The 22,144-nt window shown below is 35.6% G+C and overlaps 2 protein-coding genes across 7 annotated transcripts in view; both read right to left on the bottom strand.

Moving 5' to 3' along the window:
• The window catches only part of LOC126762568 (regulating synaptic membrane exocytosis protein 2), a 421,139-nt gene extending 411,365 nt beyond the window's left edge, over positions 1 to 9,774 (bottom strand). For 4 of the 6 annotated variants that reach the window (XR_007667481.1, XM_050479418.1, XM_050479416.1 and 1 more), the window contains exon 1: positions 8,986 to 9,774. The gene's annotated coding sequence lies outside the window, so the exon portion shown is untranslated. The remainder of the gene's footprint in view (positions 1 to 8,985) is intronic. The other 2 variants (XM_050479419.1, XM_050479417.1) reach the window with 2 other exon arrangements.
• A 10,022-nt stretch (positions 9,775 to 19,796) lies between these two features.
• LOC126762591 (lysosomal aspartic protease-like) lies at positions 19,797 to 21,089 on the bottom strand. The gene is made up of 2 exons (XM_050479461.1): positions 21,042 to 21,089; positions 19,797 to 20,976 (listed from the first exon to the last, which is right to left on the bottom strand). The coding sequence occupies exon 2, from the start codon at positions 20,970 to 20,972 to the stop codon at positions 19,848 to 19,850; it is 1,125 nt and encodes a 374-aa protein (XP_050335418.1). The 5' UTR covers positions 20,973 to 20,976; positions 21,042 to 21,089; the 3' UTR covers positions 19,797 to 19,847.
• Positions 21,090 to 22,144: the final 1,055 nt, after the last annotated feature.

The raw sequence follows: 22,144 nt of genomic DNA, 5'->3' as shown, positions 1-22,144 counted from the left end.
GCAAATAATTTTTGGTTCTATATAGCAACTTAAAAAAAAATTATTATTTATTTTTTTAGAACTTTTTTAACTAATTTTTTCACATTAAAAAAAGATATATATGTATGTATATAATTTAAATAATTATCGTTGTTGCTTTAAAATATTTTTTTGTAGAATTTTTATTTTTATCTCTTTATAAAAATATTTTAATAACATCAAAAAATTTAATGACTAAAAAATAAAATATTTAATTACAAATAATTATAAAAAAATATAATTAAAAATAATAATAAAATATTTTATTAAAACAATAAATTAAAATTACAAATAAAAAGCTAAAAAACAGTTAAAATTGCAAACTAGCTTTATTTTCATATAAAGTCACCATTTGATAAAATCTTAGTTTTTAGTGAAAATAATGATAAAAATGTATTGCAATTTATTATACACAGTATTCAAAAAAATTCACAAAAGTTTAATAATTAATTTTCAACAATTTAAAATAAATAAAATTAAAAAAAATTAAGACTAAGTAAATAATAATAAATAAAATGGGTTTTCGGCGTTTTATACTCTTAATTATGTAATTCAATTTAATGTAGTTCTTTCTGCTTCAGCTTTAAGTAAAAGAAAAAATTTAATATATTTTTCGTAAAGTTAGTTTTTTTTCAATTTCCACAATATTAATATTTTTATTTAAAATATTTTTTCTTATTGCAGAACGCATAAAATAAGAAAACCAAATAAAATAATAGTTTATAAATGCTTTTTAAATATTTTTAAAATATTTTTTTAATTATTTTGTAATTATTATTTTCAAAAGAATTTTTTAATTATTATTATTTTATTTTAAATAAGAAATGTTTCTTTTAGTTTACTGAAAATATATATACGAAAAAAAATAATTTATTGTGAAAAAAAATTGAGAAATGGCAACATAATGCATAAAAATCAATCAATAAGGAACAAAAAACTAAAATACTTAAAGTAAGCAATTTACTGAAACTTGCTGAAACCATTTATAATGACGCAGACACACTTTTTTCCCAAACACCAATCACAGTATTATATAATAATTTGAAATAATTACACCCAAAGGATGCTAATAACGCAGCACATCGCTCATTTTTTGACAAATTTAGGGCGCTGCCACATAAAAGCAATCTAACACACACACACATGCAAACCCAAACAGTGCTTAATCCTGCGCTTTTTTCCAACATTCGTCATGCAGCCCCTCGCCAGCGCATGAGATTCATGGCAAATGAAGATGGACAAGCTAGACTTTCGTACAAAATTCAATCACTCGAAGGCACTTCAAGGTAAAACCAACAACAAAATCCACTTTCCTTTTGATGAAGTCGAAAAAAATGAGAAAAGATGAGAAAAACGCGAAGAATTAAAATCAGTTTAAGTTGCTGTGGGGCCCCAAAGTAGGAATTTTGCGCGTGACTGCCCAAACAGCGCCCACGAAATGCCTGGCAGCAAAAGGGATTTAAGGCACTAAGCTTGCCACAGACTACATGCCGTTTGCCGCTTGCTACACGCCCGTCTGCTATGCTTTTTCTCTTCTTCTATACACCTTCTTCCCCTTTCCCGATGCTTTGCCTCGCAATTCGCTTTGCTAGCATCGTTGCTTATTACTCTTTGTCAGGTGAATTTGACCAAAACGTGAAAAGCTTGCCAAACGAACTTTTCTGCGACCACTTACAGCACACATACACGCATACATGCACAGTTGAGCAGTTACTCGCATGCCTAACGGTCTGCTTGGCAACCTGTCTGTCACTTCAGCTGTCTGCCTGAATGATTGAGCAGACGCAGCTGTCATTGGTCATTCGTTACGTTGCATGTGTGTGTGTGTGTTTTTTTTCTTGCTATATATACTATATGTGTGCGTATGTATGCGTTTTTGCTTTCTGCGGTTAAAAGTAAAGCTATTTTATGGTAAAAATATTCAAAAGGCAAATTGAAATTGAGTACGCATTCTAAAGCAAACAGTTTTTGTTGGAATATACAAAATAAGCTGGGAAATGCAAGTTTTATTAATCACGAGCAAACACAAAATAAAGTTGGCTCAACTGTAAACGCTTAGTTGTCACTGAAAAAGTTTAAAGAAAAAAATTGCAAAAATTATTTTCAACTTTCGGTTTCTTCCGTAGTTGCTTTTTTTATTGAAGCAGTATTATAAATAGTCTAAAAATACAGCATCATTTAGTTTTATCATTCCACAATTTTTCCAAAAATATTTTTCACAACCAAAGTAGTCAACATTCTAGCACTTTAATCACATCAAATCTCAAATTCCATTAAAGATATTAAAATTTATTGCAAAAAATATAAATTTACTCAACCGAGCTACATCTTTTTCTAACCACTTTTTCTCACAAAAAACGAGGTCAAGTTCAGCAAATGTGTTTCAAGGTCTGAAAATTTTACACTCGAGCGCTTTTGAAAGACATCTAAGGCGCGACGCACACAAACACGCACTCATATATATACAAAGGCTTGGTTATTCTATACACTCAAGCACATAATTAACATGTAATTTTCATATATGCTCGCCATCATGCACTTATACATACATACGCACACACAGGCACTAGCACACTTGAGCTTAAGAAACGCGTTGGCTTAATTATGGTGCTTGTCAGCACTTAAACGACTTATTTCAAAGTGAAAGCGAAGAAATTGTTGATCTTTCATTAAGCAAGTATTACATATAAGTCATAAAAGTTTTTATTTTCTCTGAACTTCAGTGGTTTTTTGTTGGTTTATTTTTATTTTTGTGCAAGTAGCTCTATTACTCAATGGAGATATAGTAGTCTTTTTAGAGAGATCAACTGCAGTTCCTTTCCAAATAAATATTTTTACTAATACTAAGTCTTAAAATACAGTTAAAAGATAGCATCATATGTGCATAAATTTTTGGATGAATAAATTTAAAAGTTTTCTCAGAAAAAAATTCTTTTTTTCAGCCTTCTAACTGTGCTCAATGTCAGCCAAATATTTAATCATATACACAACCACTTAAAGTATTTCGGATTGAACTCCCCATAGGCGAGAACTTCTCTGAATACGATTACATAGATGTCTTAGCTAAAATATTTTGGCAGTTGAACAAAGGCAAGACTGTTGTCAACAAAATGTATTTTTCTTTTGATTTCTGAGAACCTATTTCGACTTATAGCATGTGGAACCATTGTAACACGAAGATCGTCATCTACACTCAAATAAGCGCTCTCTGCAGAAAGTTGGTGATAACCACTGATAAGGAAACCTCCCAAAAATCTCTTCACCACTGTAGTCATTGTAAAAACATCGTTGACAATCATTTTCTCAAACAAATCCGTGGAGGTTTGAATCGCTTATTGTATTAACAAAGCCATTTACTCGTTTTTTACCAAATAATCCGAGTTATATTTCAATGTATAATTAGGTGAAACCCACCGCCACAATGACTCACCATAATTACCTTCAGTTATTCTCTCAACCTTAACAAAGCATCTAAGGGCCCCAATCTTCCAATCAAACCATGCGCCATGGTAGAGCAATCCAATGGCAGAGTCAGGAGGAATGAGTCTATGTGATAATCAGAATCAGCGTCTGCTTTCCCCATTCTCCAACCAACGTCCCCTCTCTTTCTGATATGTCATAAAACCAACTTTAAATTGTTAGTAAAAGTTAATTATTATGCCCATTTACCCAATTACGGACATCACTATGCCATTATGACTTTAAAATCTAATCTTTTGAAGGCTTGTGCACGCTTCATTTAATATATTAATTCAAAATTGTAGTAAGGCTGAGCTCAGGCTACTACCGAGGTGACAGTTGGCGGATAGTGGACGGCCTATGCTAAGTAGGTTAGCTGCGAATAGTAATACACGGCACCCAACCGAGAGCTGCAGGAAAGGAGAGCTTGGCTCAAAAGTACCTCTTGCGCCCAATGAACCCCCGGCGAAGAGGCGAACAGATGCCGCCTTTAATTAAGCGTCAACAATCTCCAATTAATTGTTATATAATATATGGGAAATAGGCGTGGGTTTGGACTTATTTAACCAAAGTTCCAATAAAAGTCCTTAGTTTTCTTCGAAGTTTTGCAAACAGTAAATCGTACAGTGTTCACTTATATATAGTATTTTGCCACTTAATTTTATATATATAGATACAAAAGACCATATTTTTCTCAAATAGTTTTTTGTGTTATAAATAACCGTTAGGAGAACAAAAATAGCTTAGCAAAAATCGCATTATCGGAAAATCTTTCACTTTTATACATTTTGTTTTACTTTTTCTCGAGAGTGACATAACTGATTGCATGTGTGGCTTAAAACCTCCAAAGTATATCCTCCAAGCATGTATATGTGTTAACCCAAAATCAGCTTTGCCTTATGTTGCCATTAAAAATATATAGCTTAAATCGACAAATTATTTCGCTACATATGACGAGTCCAACACTTTTATGGATGTTTTCCCTATCCACTTTAAGCATTTTACTATTTTTACTCAATGAAAGGCTAGATGCTGAAGCAACCATCAGCTGGCTTTGAACTTTAGCCGTGTAAGGGGCTAAGTGATATGGTTTAATTTTCTTATTTATTTCTATTGTGTCACATAATTGATGCTGACAGAGAGAAAAACAAAGCGAGCCTAATGGGTGAGCAACATAATGTTGTAAATACCAATGGAAACATTTCTTTTTCCGAGAAAACAAGTTGTGTTATTATATCGCAACAAGTTTTCGATTAAGTTTTGTTCACATAACGGTTGTTTGTAAGTCCTAAAACTAAAAGAGTCAGATATGGGGTTATATATACCAAAGTGATATACGAGTAAGAGTTGAAATCCGGATGTCTGTCTGTCCGTCCGTCTCCGTTGCAAGCTGTAACTTGAGTAAAAATTGAGATATCATGATGAAACTTGGTACACGTATTCCTTGGCTCCATAAGAAGGTTAAGTTCGAAGATGGGCAAAATCGGCCCACTGCCACGCCCACAAAATGGCGGAAACCGAAAACCTATAAAGTGTCATAACTAAGCCATAAACAAAGATATTAAAGTGAAATTTGGCACAAAGGATCGCATTAGGGAGGGACATATTTGGAAGTAATTTTTTTGGAAAAGTGGGCGTGGCCCCGCCCCCTACTAAGTTTTTTGTACATATCTCGGAAACTATTATAGCTATGTCAACCAAACTCTACAGAGTATTTCCATATACAGTTCAAAAATGGAAGAAATCGGATAATAACCACGCCCACCTCCCATACAAAGGTTATGTTGAAAATCACAAACGTTAACCGACTAACCAAAAACGTCAGAAACACTAAATTTTACGGAAGAAATGGTAAAAGGAAGCTGCACCCAGGCTTTTTTTAAAAATTGAAAATGGGCGTGGCGCCGCCCACTTATGGACCAAGAAGCATATCTCAGGAGCTACTAGACCGATTTCAATGAAATTCGGTATATAATGTTTTCTTAACACCCTGATGACATGTACGAAATATGGCTGAAATCGGTTCACAACCACGCCTTCTTCCAATATAAAGCTATTTTGAATTCCATCTGATGCCTTTTCTGCATACTACGAGTATAAACATTAGGAACCAATGATGATAGCGGAATAAAACTTTACAAAAATACGGTATTTGAAAAATATGTAAATGACGTATTATGAAATCTCGATTATCACTTTACCATGCGAGAGTATAAAATGTTCGGTGACACCCGAACTTAGCCCTTCCTTACTTGTTTTTATTATAAAAACAGTGAAATGGAAAAATTTAATTTTCAGCATTAAGAATGAAATCGATTTTCGATTAACTGCTACTTTGAAAAACAGTTTCGGCTTGTTCCATGTGTACATATATGAGTAATACTGCCAAGATTGTGGCAATAATTCATTTCACTACTAAATATTTATTATTTGTCAGCATAAATGCAAAAAATCCTTTTTGTATATAAATAAAACCATTATAAAAAGTTAATTTAGTTAAGCCTTCGTCTTCTGAAGAAATTAAAAGGCTCGTTTGTGTTTTCAGCTTGAAGTTAGTACTGTCTTATAGCCATTATTTCTAATGCTCAGATAAATTTAAACACGCAGAACTGACTTTTGAAAGGGAACACATACGAATACGGTTAGCGATTAAAATAAAAAATAAGAAAAAAGGTTAGCACCCTTCACAGTTGTATTTTTTATAGCTTTCAAGGTAAAAAAACGCTTTATTCTGACTTCGATCGCTCAATTTATATGACAGCTTTATGCTATAGTACGACGATAACGGAGATTCCAACAACTCAGCGGCTTCTGGGGGAAAACAAAGTGTGATCTATAATAAGATCGATATCTGCAAAACTGAGAACAAGTTCGCGCATATACTGACGGTGCCACTGAAGAAACAATATTTGCGAACCACCACAATAATAGAAGTTTGCCTGCTTAGTTTTCCAGTTTTAAGAATACTTCGATTGCAGCAGCAGGGTATTCTTATTTCACTTGAAATTCGAATAATTTTAGAATTTTATTTTCAATAATTCATTTCGTACTTCAATTTGCTTTAGCCTTTGCAACTTATTATAATACTGAGATCAATACAAAGACGAGATTGTAGTGAACTTACAGTGTCTGTTGAGGAACAATTGGATTCACTTAGAATATTCAATTCATTTCATTTTCTTATTGCACAACAACACTTTTAGTATATCGTTTTTAAATTTTATTTTTTTCGTTTTCAATATAAAGAAATTGTTTTTTAGTTGCTTTTCAGTGTTCCAATATTTTATTGCACAAAAAAATTTCACAAAAAAAAATAAATATTCTGAACTATGAGAAAATATAAAAAAGTAAATAAATAATCTGAAATATAAAAACACGCATTTAAAATAAAATAATGAAAAATAAATAAATTTGCACATTAATTTGAACTTCAAAGCTCTAAGTTGCAAATATATGATGCCAATTTCGTTTGAGCTCAGAACTTCCAAAATTATTTTTTTTGTCATTTTTCTTATAATTTTTTTTTTATTTCATATATCATTCTTATTATATTAAAGTTGTGTTTTTTTATGTTTTTATGTATAATTTTTTTTTTATTTCATATATATGTATGTTTTCATTAAAATTAAAAATTTGTATTTTTAGTTTTTTTATGTCTAAAAGACAAACAGTTTTTTTGAAAACAATTTTTATTGATTTATACTTTTTATATATTAAATTTGTTTTTACTAAAGTTTTTACGTTGACCAGTCTTACTTGAAAAGTTAGTTAGTTTAAAATTTTTTTTTTTAATTAAAATTTATTACTAAAGTTTTACATCCAAGAGCGATTTTTTCATCTACTCGAAAGCACAAAATATTTTTTTTTGCAATTTATAATTATTTTTAAGTTATTTCTTTTCCATATTTTTTTTTATTTTATACTTTTTTTGTGAAACTTTTTTTTTGTGCAAACAATATAGATTACTCAAACAAATATTTATTGATTTATATTTTAAATATTTATTGATTTATAGTTTCTTGAACTAATAATTTTACTTTAGCCAAACTTATTTGAAATATGCCAAAAAATAATTCTCACCAATTTTTATTTTAATTAGAAATGTTATGTTTTGAAATTTAATACAAAAACAAACTCAATTCTTTTCATATAAATATAAACAATTTCCCTTTTAGAATTGTTTTATTAGTTTCCGATTTGTATAATTTTTTTATGATGAACTATTTTTTCTCAAATCTTTTTTTATTAATTTATATTTTCTATAAATAATAATTTTACTTTGGCCAGTCCTATACAAATTTACAAAAAAAAAAAATTTTTTTATTTAAATTTAAAAATTAAAATTTTTTAAGTTATATAAAAAAGTATCTAATTTTTTCCATCTGAATGCGAGCAATTTTCAATTTAGAATTATTCTATTCGATCCCACTAAATATATATGAAATACAGTTTTTTCTTTCTCAAGAAAATTTCTTAAAAATTATTTGAAAAAAAACTAACAACTTAACCTCTATTACTGTATTTTGTGTTATACGTTTTTTTTTACATTTTTTAATTTAATTTTTTTAGGACCAAATAAAAATCAGGAATAAATTTTCATTTTATTGAATTTTTTTTGTGTTATAAGTTTTTTTATTTTTTTCTTTAATTTAGTTTTTTTAAGACCAAAAAAAAACCTGAAATAAATTTTCATTTTATTGAATTTTTTTTGTGTTATAAGTTTTTTCCAATTTTTTTAATCTAATTTTTTTTAGACCTAACAAAAATCAGAAATAAATTTTCATTTTATTGAACTTTTTTTGTTTTATAAGTTTTTTTTTATTTTTTTTTTTTTAATTTAGTTTTTTTAAGACCAAAAAAACCTGAAATAAATTTTCATTTTATTGAATTTTTTTTTGTGCTATAAGTTTTTTTTATTTTTTTTCTATAATTTAATTTTTTTTTACCAAATTAAAATCTGAAATAAATTTTCATTTTATTGAATTTTTCTTAATTAATTTTTTTAATAATTTAGTATTCTTTTTAAATTTATTCGATTTAAGGCTAACTAAAGATTTGAAAAAATGTTTATTATATTTGAATTTTTCCAATTATATCTCATTAAGGGTAAATAAGGATCGTAAATTTTTTTAGTATAAATTTCAGATAATAAATTACCATTTTTTGTCTAATTTTTTTGAAATCTTTTGTTTTTTACGCATTTCATTTTTATCATAATTTCTTAAAGCCGAAATAATCATAGCAAACAATATTTTTTTATTTCCATTTTTTTTATATTTCGTTTAATTTTTTTATTTTTATTTTATCTTTTTCTATCACAAATTATTATTTTTATCTTTTAAAATATTGAATGGGAAATCTGTAATCCCGTTTTAGTCTACTGTCTAAGTCACCTTGAAAATTAAAAAAAAATTAAACTTATTCATAAAGTAGTAATTTTGAAAAAAAAAATCTAATTTGCAAAAATTAATATAAATTTGTAATATATAAATAGATTTCTTGTCATACCAGTAGAGAAACTGCACCGCAGACACTCAATTTAAACAACTCTTTACAAATAAATAGTCACATTCACTGCGCTTTTCACTTAATTTTATTCCCACAAAGTGCACTTTTTTGAAAATATTGAAATGGCAACTTTAACAACTCCACAATTCACCAACTTCAGCTTTAAATTTTCCTTTGACCTTCATTCTCGAAAAACTTCAGCAACTCCACACACTGAGCACACACATACATGCATATACACATTATATATATATATCTATATATACAAATAAAGTATATAGTATATACATAAATATAGATTTATCTATGTTGACTCTGCGTTGCACAGCGCTGCTTTTCCAACTTTGTCCAATAGCTGCAGGCAGCAATTCACCGTTCTTTATGACCCAACACTTAGTCACTTGCCCGAAGAAACGAAAAATACTAATATGTATATAAATTTCTCTATGTGAGGATAAGCGGAGCACTCCTTCAGGCAAGCCTTTTGCTAACACACCTTTAAAGTAATCGCACACAGCTACAACACACTAACACCACTGCAGCAGCACTAAAGTTTCAAAGTATAATTATACATTTTGCAAAAAGCGCGTATCACCAACACCTGCGCAACACCACCACCACCACTAGCACCGACACTAACACCAATACTAACGCATTGACAGGTACACTGCTGCCTGCTGTTGCCACAGGAACACACACATATGGCTGTGTGTGTATGTACAATTTGTCTCCACTGTTCGCAGTTCTGGCTGAGTTCACTTTCCGCGTTCAGCGACTTATCCTCGCAACGGCTCGACTCGAACTGTGCCAGTGATTGCGAAATGTCGGTTCAGGCTGTAAGCCTGCCTGAAACACCGCACACCTACACACACACACACACAAACACACATACGCGTGTATATGTATATGGGCGCTCTCACCAATCGCCTTGCCAGGCACGGGCCGTCCGTCCGTCTTCGTCCGCCGCTAAATGCTTAGCGCCACACTACGGTTTCGTGCGGACTCCTGTTTTCGACATTCGTTCGCTGCTTGTTTTGCTTGCCATTCCCACGTAGAACGCACACTCGCTTACTCACCGCACAAGGCGTTCGGCTCGCATTTTGTTCGGTTCGTTTGGTCTCACGGCAAAAGTCCTGTTGCTCCTGTATTTACTCCGTTTACTGCTCCGCCACAACCACCTGCCCCCCGGTCGAAAATCAACAGCCATCAAATACTAATATATTCCAAGGAAGTACATTGTTGTTGCCAATGTTTGTATTGTTGTTCGCGTGTGTGTGACACGCACACAGTGACAGAGAAGCAACAGTCGATTTTCTGGCTGTCCCGGACAAACTGCCGATTGGGAGCGAACGACAAAAAATATACTTATTAACTCTCGCGCGAAGAGAAATTGTGTGTTTATTGAGTTTGAAAAACATTTCTCTTCAGCTTTGGCACTTTCTCTTAAAAGTATACAATCAACAGTTTGAAAATTCACAACGATTTGGTTAGACTAATTAGAAGTAGTAACATTCTAGACAAAAATATATACGCGGCTCGAATCTTTCAGCTTTGTTAAGTCTACCCAAAGGTTATATAAACCTCGATATCTACCTTTTGCAAAAAATGTTAATTTCGCTTACAGCTTCGTTAATTCAAACGATTCGAAACGGTCGTTCAGTTTGTATGGGATTCGATATCGGCTGATCCAGCAAATTAGCAGTTTCTTGGTAAGAACAGGATGTGTTCAAAATTTTGGATCGATGGCTTAAACACTGACTGAGTAGCTCGCTTTATACAAATAGACGCACAGAGAGACAGGCAGAAGGACGGAACTAAGTCGACTGAAATCATTATGCTGATGACTTGTACATATGTATATACATATATCTATATATGGTCTCCGATATTATTTTTTAGGTTTCGCAAACTGCGTGGTACTGAATCAGCGCATCTACACTCTTTAGCTGATTTCGAAGTAGTTACTATAGTGAAGGAGAGGCTTACTGTTATAAACCAGATTTTTATTTCTAAATAGTGTATAATAGTCTCTAGCGACCGAAAGTAGTTTATCGCACCCACCCTCCCTTTGTATTGAGCGATAGCTTTCTTGTGCCTTTCTCATGCAGATAACAATTCACGCGGTCTTTTGAGATGCCCACTGTTTCAGTCTTCAATGTACACTAAGACACTTCCGCTATCCTTCTTGGTAACAGGTCAACTGAAAGGTCCCTGGCCTGACACATACCATAGATAGCGCTACTAGATAGAAATTCATGGTGAAATGAGCACCGGAAACGTTGAACGCAGTGGACGCCCAAAAGAGGTTGTTACCGACGAAAACAGCAAAAAAAAGTCCACAAAATAATTTTGGATGACCGTAAAATTAAGTTGCTCGGAAGCAGGTACTCTACAGACATCAACTAAATGTGTACATTATATTATTCACGAGTATTTGGGTATGGGAAAGCTCCGTGTAAAGTGGGTGTTGCGCGAGCTCACTTTTGACCAAAAATATCGACAGATTGTTGATTCGGAGCAGTGTTTGGAGATGGTCAAACCTGATACCTGTTAGCCCGAAGGTTTGCTTCGATATGTGTAAATATATGAAACATGGCACCAATATTTCACTCCGAAGTGCAATCGCCAGTCATGCGAGTGGACTGCACACGATGAATCCGCTCCAAAGCGTGCAAAAACGTAATAGTCGGCTGGCAAGGTTATGGTTACTGTATTTTGGGATAATTTTTATTGACTTCCTTCAAAACTGAAAGATCATCAACAACGACAATTACCATGCATAGCGTTTTTGGGCCATTTGAAGGACGAAATCGTAGAAAAAAGGCCGCACTTGAAGAAGAAAAAACTACTGTTGTTGTTTGAGCTTTGAATTGCTTTCGCATCCACCGTATTTTCCTGATCTGACCTCCAGTGACTATTTCCAGTGCTGAGAATTCAAAAGAGTGATCGCTGAGAAGCACTTTTCGTCGAATTTCGCTATTTATTCATTTTTTTGAAAATCCATGAATACGCCGTTCTCACATCATGTTAAGAAACTGATCTTATCATAAAGTTGCTGGACAACATTTTACAGACTACTTGTTTTCGTCAGGTAACTTTGTCACTGCAAGCAGTTTGTTGATAGCGTAACAGTGATAAAGACTCTCTGAGTCGCAACCATCGACAAAATATAGATTCACTAGTGCAACCCCAGAGAACAAAATACAGACGCAACAGGAGACTTCACCCGACGAACTTGCTCTGGAGCAAGCTAAGCTTGTTTCATCAAAAGAACAAATTTAGGCCACCATTTTCTAGGATTTACAAAGTGTGATATAAATTGTCTAATGCTCTTCCATAGTAGCAACACACTTTTGCCGTTGTCATGGCCCATACACTGTATACTCCATATGCAAAAATTCCCATGACAATGTTTTCCATGTCCTGCTTTCTTCTCTTCTCTACAAAAATCAGATCATTTACATGGTGTGATATAAATTGTCTAATGCTCTTCCGCAGTAGCAACACACTTTTGCCGTTGTCATGGCCCATACACTGTATACTCCATATGCAAAAATTCCCATGACAATGTTTTCCATGTCCTGCTTTCTTCTTTTCTATACAAAAATCAGATCCGCAGAACAGACATTTTCTTATATCTAAGCTGGTTCCTAAGCTAAAATGACCCTGACAAGAAAACTCGCTGAGATAGCACAATTCTAATTGAATTTGGAACCCAATAATTTAGAAAGAAATTTCGCAGAATTGGAAAATCTCAAGGCAATTTTTGGGTTATAGTAGATATCTAGACATCCTTTCGAACACAATATCACAAATAAATTAGCTCATATGATAATATAAATCATAGAAGCCTACTTATTCCTAGGTTTTGCATTTAGAGCATCGTGAAAGCTCAAAAAACTCGTTCCTTTTAGAAAATTAAAATGAGCCCAATAATCATATGCGAAACTTGTCTGGCATTTCAACACCATCTTACGGTATAAACTCAACACAAGCATTTACTTTCAAACGACTCTCTTCGATTTAAGCCTTCAGCCGGGAAACCGATTGAGAGCAAACTTACGAGAGCGCTGGCAAAATGCGCAACAGGGGCATTAAAGTCGTGTGTATGTGCACCAGAACATATAGATAAAAACAACAAAGTTCAAATACAACAAAAAAATAGTAAAGCACAACAACAACTTAACAATACGAAGAGAGTCCACAACAAACATAAGAGCATTTGGCTATGCGTTGTGGAAAATGAGTGCAAACGCCGCGGAGAGTTTCATTCATGGACACAACGCGTTTCAGGGTGTGCGCGCCTAAAAGCATGCTGCAGCTGCTGCGTAAAATGAAAACAATAACAACTCACACACGTACACACACCCAGTTTTCGATATTCAACTGGTTGGTGTACGCCTGTGAGGTGCTGTGGCTGCTACGTTTTTTGTTGTCGCCACCCAACCAACCCGCTCCGCAAGCGCCACCATCAACCCTACGTGTGTTGGCAATGAAATAACAGTCAAGCGTAACATTGTAACCTCCAAACGTTGTGATGTGGGTGGCCGTGAAGGGCTCACAACTGCGTGGCGAAGCACGATTCAAGCGACTTATGTAGATTGTGAGTGCCTACGTGTGTGCGTGTGCCTTCGCTCAGTGGTCTGGGTGAATTCTTCAAGTTGTTGCTTCGTGTGTTTTTGCTGTCTTGATTGTAGCTAAGTATTTCTTGTGTATTTTCGCGATGTGTCTGCCACCCAACAGCCACTGGAAGTCGACATGGCAAGCAACAGGAGAAACTGGAAAACTTGGCCAAGCCAAAAAAGAAAAAAATATTATAAGAAAATAAACGAGCAGTATGGAGAGGGGGAGAGCGAATACTAAGATGTTTGGGAAAGCAAGCAGAAGTATATACATGGTATTTTATTTTCCAAACTGTTTGTTTGTGTTTCTGCCTTCGTATTCACAAAATGTGGAATTCAGAAGAAAAATATAACTGCGGCTTTGATATTTTTAGTGCTAATATGTGTCGAAAATTCAATAAAGGAAACTTCTACAATTTTTAATCTATACTAATTATATAATCTCAAAAGCAGTTCGATAAGCGCTTAGCCTACAAAAGAATAATGATAGCAAAAAATTAAAAAATTTCTCGATATAGTTTGGCTTTAGCTCAATACACTTCACACCGCTTTGCTCTACTCTTTTGCAATGTCTTCTAGAGATTCACAAAGAAGATATCCTTGGCGACGATAATATCTTCATTGGACTCTAATTTCTAATTTCGACTAATTCGACTTTGGTGCATTATTAGAGTGGAAGAGCATTTCCTCTTCCTTAAAAAGGGATGCAATTCGAGAGAGAGAGAGAGTTGTTTGTCCCAAACACATGGTTTCCCCAGCGTGCAGAGGTAGGATTTGCCCACGGTAAGGCATGTCTATCATAAGAGACAACTAAAATCCAATATGCACTATTCTGTTGTTGGCTTGCCTCGAAATTTCGGCATAGCATTCACAGAAATAGGGCTATAATACTCAGCTTGAATTGATATTATAAACTTGGAATGAGTTTTCATCGAATAAAAAGACATTAGAAGTTGAAGCGACAAATGTCACCAGTCATTGGGTTGAAGGGGACTCAACTAGTAGTTGCAAAAGCTATAAGGTCCGACCGAAGACTTATATCTGGTACCACGGGGAGCAGTTAGCCCTTGGAGCTCGCTCCAATCTAATCAATGGGTTTGGCTCTTTGGAAAGATTCGTGGTGGCTGTGGTTTAAACCTAAAGGCAGGTAGAATTGAAAATTCAGTTCAGTGTAAAGTCGCCCTGCGGCCGGATGCCGGATACAAAGCACGGCACAAGTTTTAGGTCGGCTTCGAACCTGAGCAAGGTGGAAAATGTTTCCCTTCTTCCTGATCAATTGGTACCCAATAATACATGCTTAACTTCTGTTGTCCCAAACATACAGTAGAACCATTCCACACTCTTCCCTTATCCAAGTAATGAATGTAGATCTTCTTCTTCTTCTTAATTTCACGCAATGTAGATCACACATCGTAAATTCCAGAAAATGCATGTGACAACTTTTTTGGTCGATATGAGCGTCCTTGCTTTCTTTGAAGCAGTAAGGGTGAAGTCAAACTTACATGAAGTAATGAGTCTTAGCTCTCCCACCCAACTTCATTGGCGATGTGGTCGTGAACATTCATCAACCGTGCGATGCGCTTGATGGCTTCAATTCTTGCACGAGTTGAATGTCATAAGTCCGCTAATCAATACCCTTCCGAAAAATCTTCCATAGAGTGGATGGAAACAGCTCCAATTGTTGCGCCCGTTGGCGGATGGACTCATATGAGTCTTCTTCAATAGCCTACTCTTCAGCAGCTGCAATGGTGGATGTATCCATTGGAGTCTTCTTCAATACCCTGTACATCAGCAGCAATGACACCTTTGGTAAGCACAATATAGCGACTCTGGGGAAGCGTCTTATCCACTGAGGGTGCAAAACAGTTCTTCGAATTACTGACTGCGCTGGACGATTATATCGACAGAATATTGGACGCAACACCGGATGCGTCACTCGTTATGTCGAAGCAAATCTTTTCATTATTAAATATCAAACCAAGTTGAGTTTGAATCAGGGCACCGCTGCCAAAACGACAAACTCCGAAACAACCGGATACATTCAAAAGCAAAAACAGAAAGTGGGTGCCATATGAGTCGAAACCAATAAACAACAAGTCATCAATTTGAAGAGATCGATTACCGAAAAATGTCTGAAATTCGCCACTAAACACGTGAAAATATTTGTCTTTAATGGCAACACTCAGTCTCATGTTGCAAGACGAGTTAAAAACTATTTGGAAAACAGCGGCTGGAAGGTTTTTCCTCACTCACCTTACAGCCCAGACTTGGCACCTGCTGACCACAATTCTCTTCAGACTTCGCAGGTCATATCAGAACATCATGCCTGCGAAGTTCTGAAGTGTATGTATGGTAACATGCATACACTACATGGCAAGATTTGTGGTAACTGCCAGATACGCACCATCTAATGGTAGCCAAATCAATTCTATATTCGAAATGTTTAATGGCTTTAAAAATAAAATCAATAGTGCGGATTTCGTAAGACTTTATTTTAAGTAACCCCAACTTATTGATAAGCGAATTCTATTTTCTAAATTTCCATTTGTCCCCTTTTAGTCTTATTAATCCCTAAAACCCACAAATCTAGCCAACATTAATAAGCTTAAAGCGCCACTTGTCAACAGGTGTTCCGACAGACATTCGCTTCCAACCAACACAACTTCACTTAGGCACACACGCGCCAAGAATAATAAAACGACGAGCAAGTGCTCGCGCACTCAACAGCAGCGATACCGACGCTTCACTGACTTCCACCACCTGAAGCAAGCATCAATCAAATGCAAAAAATAACAAAACCAAAAAAAGAATGCTAACTTTGCTTGCACTGAAGCAATAATACCCTTCAGACATAACTGGAGAATATTCCATACAAGAATTAAGAAGTTTTCCATACCTGATTCAGGACCTGATCTTGAAAAGTCAGTTTGCATGGGAGTTATCGGCGGTGCGGGCTTTTTATGAAGAAAAGGATGTGTGCAAACTTACAGATCAATATCTCAAAAACTAATGGACTAGTTCACATATGTACAGACAGGTAGACCATATGGTAAACCGATTCAGCTCGTCGCACTGATCTTTTTTATATATGTATATATAGTACATACATAATAGGGCATCAGACGTTTCCTTCTGTATTTTACAAACTTCATGGCAAACTTAATATACCCTGTTTAGGGTATAATAATGCCATCTCATATTTAGGTGGACTATGGGCGACAGCCAAAATACATCACCCCCTACCTAGCAGTTAGCACAAAACGCACACTCTCACTTGAGGGTGGCTTTGGTATGCAAGAATACATAGCTTTGTTGCCCGGGAGGCCTCCAGTCTGCAGGCGGCTAACTTTCAACACTTATCTGTTTGTTTTTCTCGCGTTTCTTTCGTTGTTATTATCGTATCGTATTTGCGTAGTGGTTCAATGGTCGTCTGCACGCTACAGTTATTTGGAATATTATTTTTTCCAATTTCTTTCAAGTTTCTTTTCATATTATATTTATACATAAGGATTGCACACAGCATCAGAATTTTTTCAACTAACGGTTGTTTATAGCACCTCACACACCAGTAGATACAGGATCTGTCTGTTCGTCTATACGTGCGAGCCTGAACTTGAGTAAAAATGTTATGCCTAAATGAGAAGTGGACCCCTGAATTGAATTGTTTACACCTTTACCGATGCTGTCAACATATTCCAGTGCCCACATAACCTCACTAAGTGTCACCAAACTTATATTATTGACCGCGATATGAGCCAGCCCTTAAAGGAATGTTATATTTTTGCTGAAATTGCATAAATACTAAGCCCATATCTCTGATGTATAACAGTTAAAATTTGGGCAATGTACTTGTTCATTATCTCACATTTTTGTGGAATTTCGTGCCCCATGAATTATTCAGTCAACTTTTACTAAATTTATGTTCTCTTAAAACTTTTTAGACTCGATCACCACGATATAATCCTTTTGACTATTAACCATAAACGATAGTTGGTTAAGTTGATGCATTTACTTAAAATTTACCACCGATAAAGTCCTCTTTCTTGAAGAAATGTCAAAGACATTTGAAAACAGTTTATACCTTCCCCTAGCATAGAAATCTTAAGTTAACCTGATTCCAAAACTAGATATACAGGGTTTGTCCGGAAAGTAATAGGACTGATTTTCTTCCACCGCGACTGTACTTCGGGGCATGCGCGCACCAACTGGATTCGGTAGAGAGCGTTCCTAGCTAACGAACGAGCGGCTGTTCAGTTGTCTCCGAGCACCTGGAGAATCAGAACAAACATTTTCGCGCGACGTGTTTATGTGAGTGGTGCAAGCCGAAAATGCCGTGTTCTTTCGAGCAGAGGTACGCGAATAAATTCTGTGTGAAACTCGGTAAATCTGCGGCAGAGATTCGAGATGATCAAGCAGGCATACTCAGATGTTGTTTTAACAAGAAGCGGGAGGGCCGGGATGAGGTCTATTTTTCTTCTTTCGAGTGGCACACGCCGACGTCTTCTCGCATAAAAAAGGAAAGAATGAACAAATACAAAGTGAAAACGATGCTCATTGTCTTTTTTGACATCAAGGGCATCGTCCAACATGAATTTGTTCGTCATGGACAAATCGTCAGCTCTAAGTTTTACGTGGAAGTCCTCAAGAGTCTCAAACAAAGGGTCAATCGGGTCTGGCAAGACATCGGCATCCCAACGCATCCGTAGCCGCCCTACAGCCCAGATGTGGCCCCCCGGTCTCCGGCATCGATGCGTCGAGACAGAAGGAGCCTATTTTGAAAGTTTTTAAAGATATTAACGATTGGTTCAATTCATTTTTTTTAAATCGACTCAGTCCTATTTTCATGACATCCTGGTAGTCGGAAAGTATTGTTTCACAAATGTTAACTCAACGCTGTTTGTCGCAAAAATTTCATAATTTTGGAACTAATCTTGCTTTCACTTTTGTTATGCACAAATGCTTTCAAAATGGTTTTCACTGATCTTTCTAATATTCCAACGATGCCAGTAAGACCTTTGACTGTTAATTGTCGATCCTCAAGCACCAATTCCTTTACTTTATAGACCTGTCGATTATCTGTTGATGTTGATGGCCGTCGTACACGTGGTTTTTCGTTTGTAAAATAATAAAATGTTTTTATTGAGTTGTAACTTTGTAATTATCACCTGAAATCATTAGTTAAGTGGGCTGCGAGCAAAAAGCTACTGCCTCGCCTTTAGGAAACACCTAAAATTTATCAGGTTAGATGTAGTTTTATATGTATAATGCTATAAATAATCAGGGTAACGTTTTGTGGAAAACTAAAATTGCGAAACTCCTTTAGTAAATACGCCAAAAGCCTTAATTTTCACACCCGAGATCTCACTCGACCATTATCAAACAAATTCGGTGGGTGTCTTTTCCTGCACGCTTACTTCCCATACATTAGAATTTTTAGTTTCCACATCGAATTTGTCGAAATTGCACTTTAGCTCATAATAACCTCATAACCATAACTCATAACAACCCAAATTCCGAATATGTCCTTAAGTGTCTATGACTACCTTATCGAAAAATCAGTAAATCTGTAAGGCATGTTATTGAGATTCAGAGAGTAGCTTTCCCAATAACATTTTGTGTTTGCGAGAAAATGGGCAAAATCGGGTAAATTCTTTCTTAAGCCACCATATGCTCCATCTGGCACCGGTGCGAACTTTAGCCGATCTTCGTGAAGTTTATTCGAAATCAGAAAGAATTGAGTCAGCACCAAAATTCTGTTGAATTTCGTTAAAAGCTTCCTCATGTTAAAAATACATCGATAAGTTTTACTTCTAGGTGAAAATTTAAGTCCACAATGCCTCATGAGGTAGTCATGCTCTCGACCCAGATGCCCTTGTAAGCTGTAAGGAAATAAATATCATTAATTATCTTCGATATTTTATAGTAACTTGAAATAAAAAAATTTTCTTTTTCCACTAATCTTCGTTAGTGGGTTATAAACCTCTTTTTCAACATGTTTTTCCTGTCTCCTTTAAGTTTCTTTAAGTTCTCAGTTCCTCATCCGAATATCTCAGTTGAAATCAGATCAAAAAATTGCCTTAGAAATTGCTGTCGTCAATATTGAATTTTTGTTTACTAACCTCAATGTCATAGTATTTGAATAGGAAGGGATCCAAAATGCACACACAGCAAAAACAAAACTTGGAAATCTTTACTTCAAAAATTTTATTTAAATTAAAGGTAAACCAAAAGGTCGATAACTTAAGCGACTGGAGCGAAACCGATACGGCTATTGCCCATATCGAATTCGGTGTAGTACATGCCAATGAAGATATCACCCAAGATCCAGAAGTCAGTACCCATGTAGCTGACGGCAGGTGAGCACTCACCATAGTCGTTAAGAATGTATTGTGATGCAGGTACAAGGAAGGTATTATAGCCAATGACGAACTCCATATCTGGCAAGCTGTCTACCAACGAGCAGTCAACGGAGCCATCACCATCGGGATCAACGATGTTCATGAATACGTTGTAGGCATTGTATGGAGCAACAATGAGTGAGGTGCCAGTATCAGCAATGGCTTGGCAACCGGAACTGCACAAGACCTGTCCGTTCATGGTAGCACCATTCAAACTGAATTGCCAATAACCGGGCTGAGAGACGGATACATAGGTGAGACCACCTTGATAGAGGCTGGGATCGGAACCACCCAAAATCATTTGACCACCCTGAGAGGAGGTACCATCACGAGCCAAGTAGAAGGAGAACACATCATTGCTCACCAAACCCTGAGACCAGATGTTGTAGAAAGGTGGCACAACATCGTCAACGGCAATCGATTGGAAGGCCATACCCAAAATACCATCGAAGTTGGCGTCAACGAAACTGGTACCGGGTTCTTGCATAGCTTCAGCGAACACTTGGTTTTGAATGGTGAGTCCAGCTACACTAACGGTATCCTGCGACAAGAAACCAGTCAAACTGCCAGTACCATAAGCGATGGAGAAGCTTTCACCATTGGCAACATAAGTGCTGGAAGCGCTCGAATCGTATTGATTGTGAGATTGGCAAGCTTCGTTGCTGCTGGGGCAGGTGGATGATGGCACCCACAAGTTGGATGAGCCAGAGTCGAAGAGCACCAAGAACTCCTGTGCCGGTGTACCGATGGTGATCTTGCCATAGTAAGCCATATTCAGGTAATTGTCCAATTGCTCGTCGGCGCTGCGTGGTGTGGCCACATTGTACTTGCCGCGCAAGTAGGCGGTCTCGGTCTTCACAGACTGACGGGTTTGGCGGTAGTTGGGGTTCTTGTAGATGGGTACGCGCACCAAATTGGCCGAGGCCAGTGCGACGCAAATGGTCAGAAATGCAAGGAACTTGAACATTTTGCTGTGTGGAGAGAAACGATATTTTTTAATATTTGTTTTGAAATCAAATAAATCTGCGTAACTTACTTTCACTTGGTTTTCAATGTCGTATAGCACCTATTGATGAAATACAACTGTGCCGAAAATTCTCAGACCATCGCTTTTATAGTCATAGCGCGGCGTCTTATCATGGCATGCTCTCATTATCAACATTGTCAACTGCAGATAATTGGACACTCGAAACTGTAAGTCTATCAATCAAAATATTTTTTGTTTTGGACAAAAGTAAACTTCGCGCACACTTCGCGCAGTTCCATGATTACAGCAGTGCGTCTATTGAATTCGCGAAGCTTATCGGTTTAGAATGAAGTGGCACTGATTTGTCAGCGTTGTATGTCAAATGAGCGGCTCTTGTAGCAAGCTCTCCAACTTTTTTGCTATTTTTTAGTAATTACCTTAGGTTGGAAGCGATAAAGAAAAGGAAAACAAGTTACATATCGGAAGGCCTGCAATTAGAAATGAGGCGTGCGTTAATATTTAACATTGTTGCTGTTGGAAGTCGCCTGATAAGAAAATATCTGCTAATTCATTATTATTATGATAAAATGAGTCGATATTCACTCACCAGGTGCCTAGCATAAAGAAGGAGAAATACTGTTTATTTGTGTTTGTGTGTTTGTTTCAATAGTTTTAGGTATAATTATAGGTTTTTTATTTCAATGTTTCAGACTCTTTTGATTAATTACTTACTGAAATAGATAAATAATTTTCACAGAAAGAAGTAAGGAAGGGTCAAGTTCAGGAGTAACCAATCTTTTTTTTTACTGCCGCAGTTGACGAAAAATACCTTCAAGAGCTGACAAAAAATGTAGCGAAAGTAAACGGCATTCAGTGTTCGACGAAATCGTGAGTAGATTACAACAAAAATTAGTATTATTATACTCTAGCAACCATTTGCTACAGAGTGTACTGTAACCGTTGTACGTATCATATAAAACTAAGCGATTCCCTTGAAGTATGTATTCCACCTTATGACCCAGTATCTATAATTGACTTTTGACCGAAAATGTCATTTAATGTGTGAGACATACAATTGAAATTCAACAGAACCCATTCTGATAATAATGAAACTGTGTATCAAAAACAGCTGCTGGCGTATGCCGACGATATTGATATTATCGGCCTCAACA

Source organism: Bactrocera neohumeralis, chromosome 6, assembly GCF_024586455.1.
Source record: "Bactrocera neohumeralis isolate Rockhampton chromosome 6, APGP_CSIRO_Bneo_wtdbg2-racon-allhic-juicebox.fasta_v2, whole genome shotgun sequence".
NCBI classification, from domain to species: domain Eukaryota; kingdom Metazoa; phylum Arthropoda; class Insecta; order Diptera; family Tephritidae; genus Bactrocera; species Bactrocera neohumeralis.
Note: the sequence above shows the minus strand (reverse complement) of the source record. Positions and strands in the feature narration are given on the sequence as shown.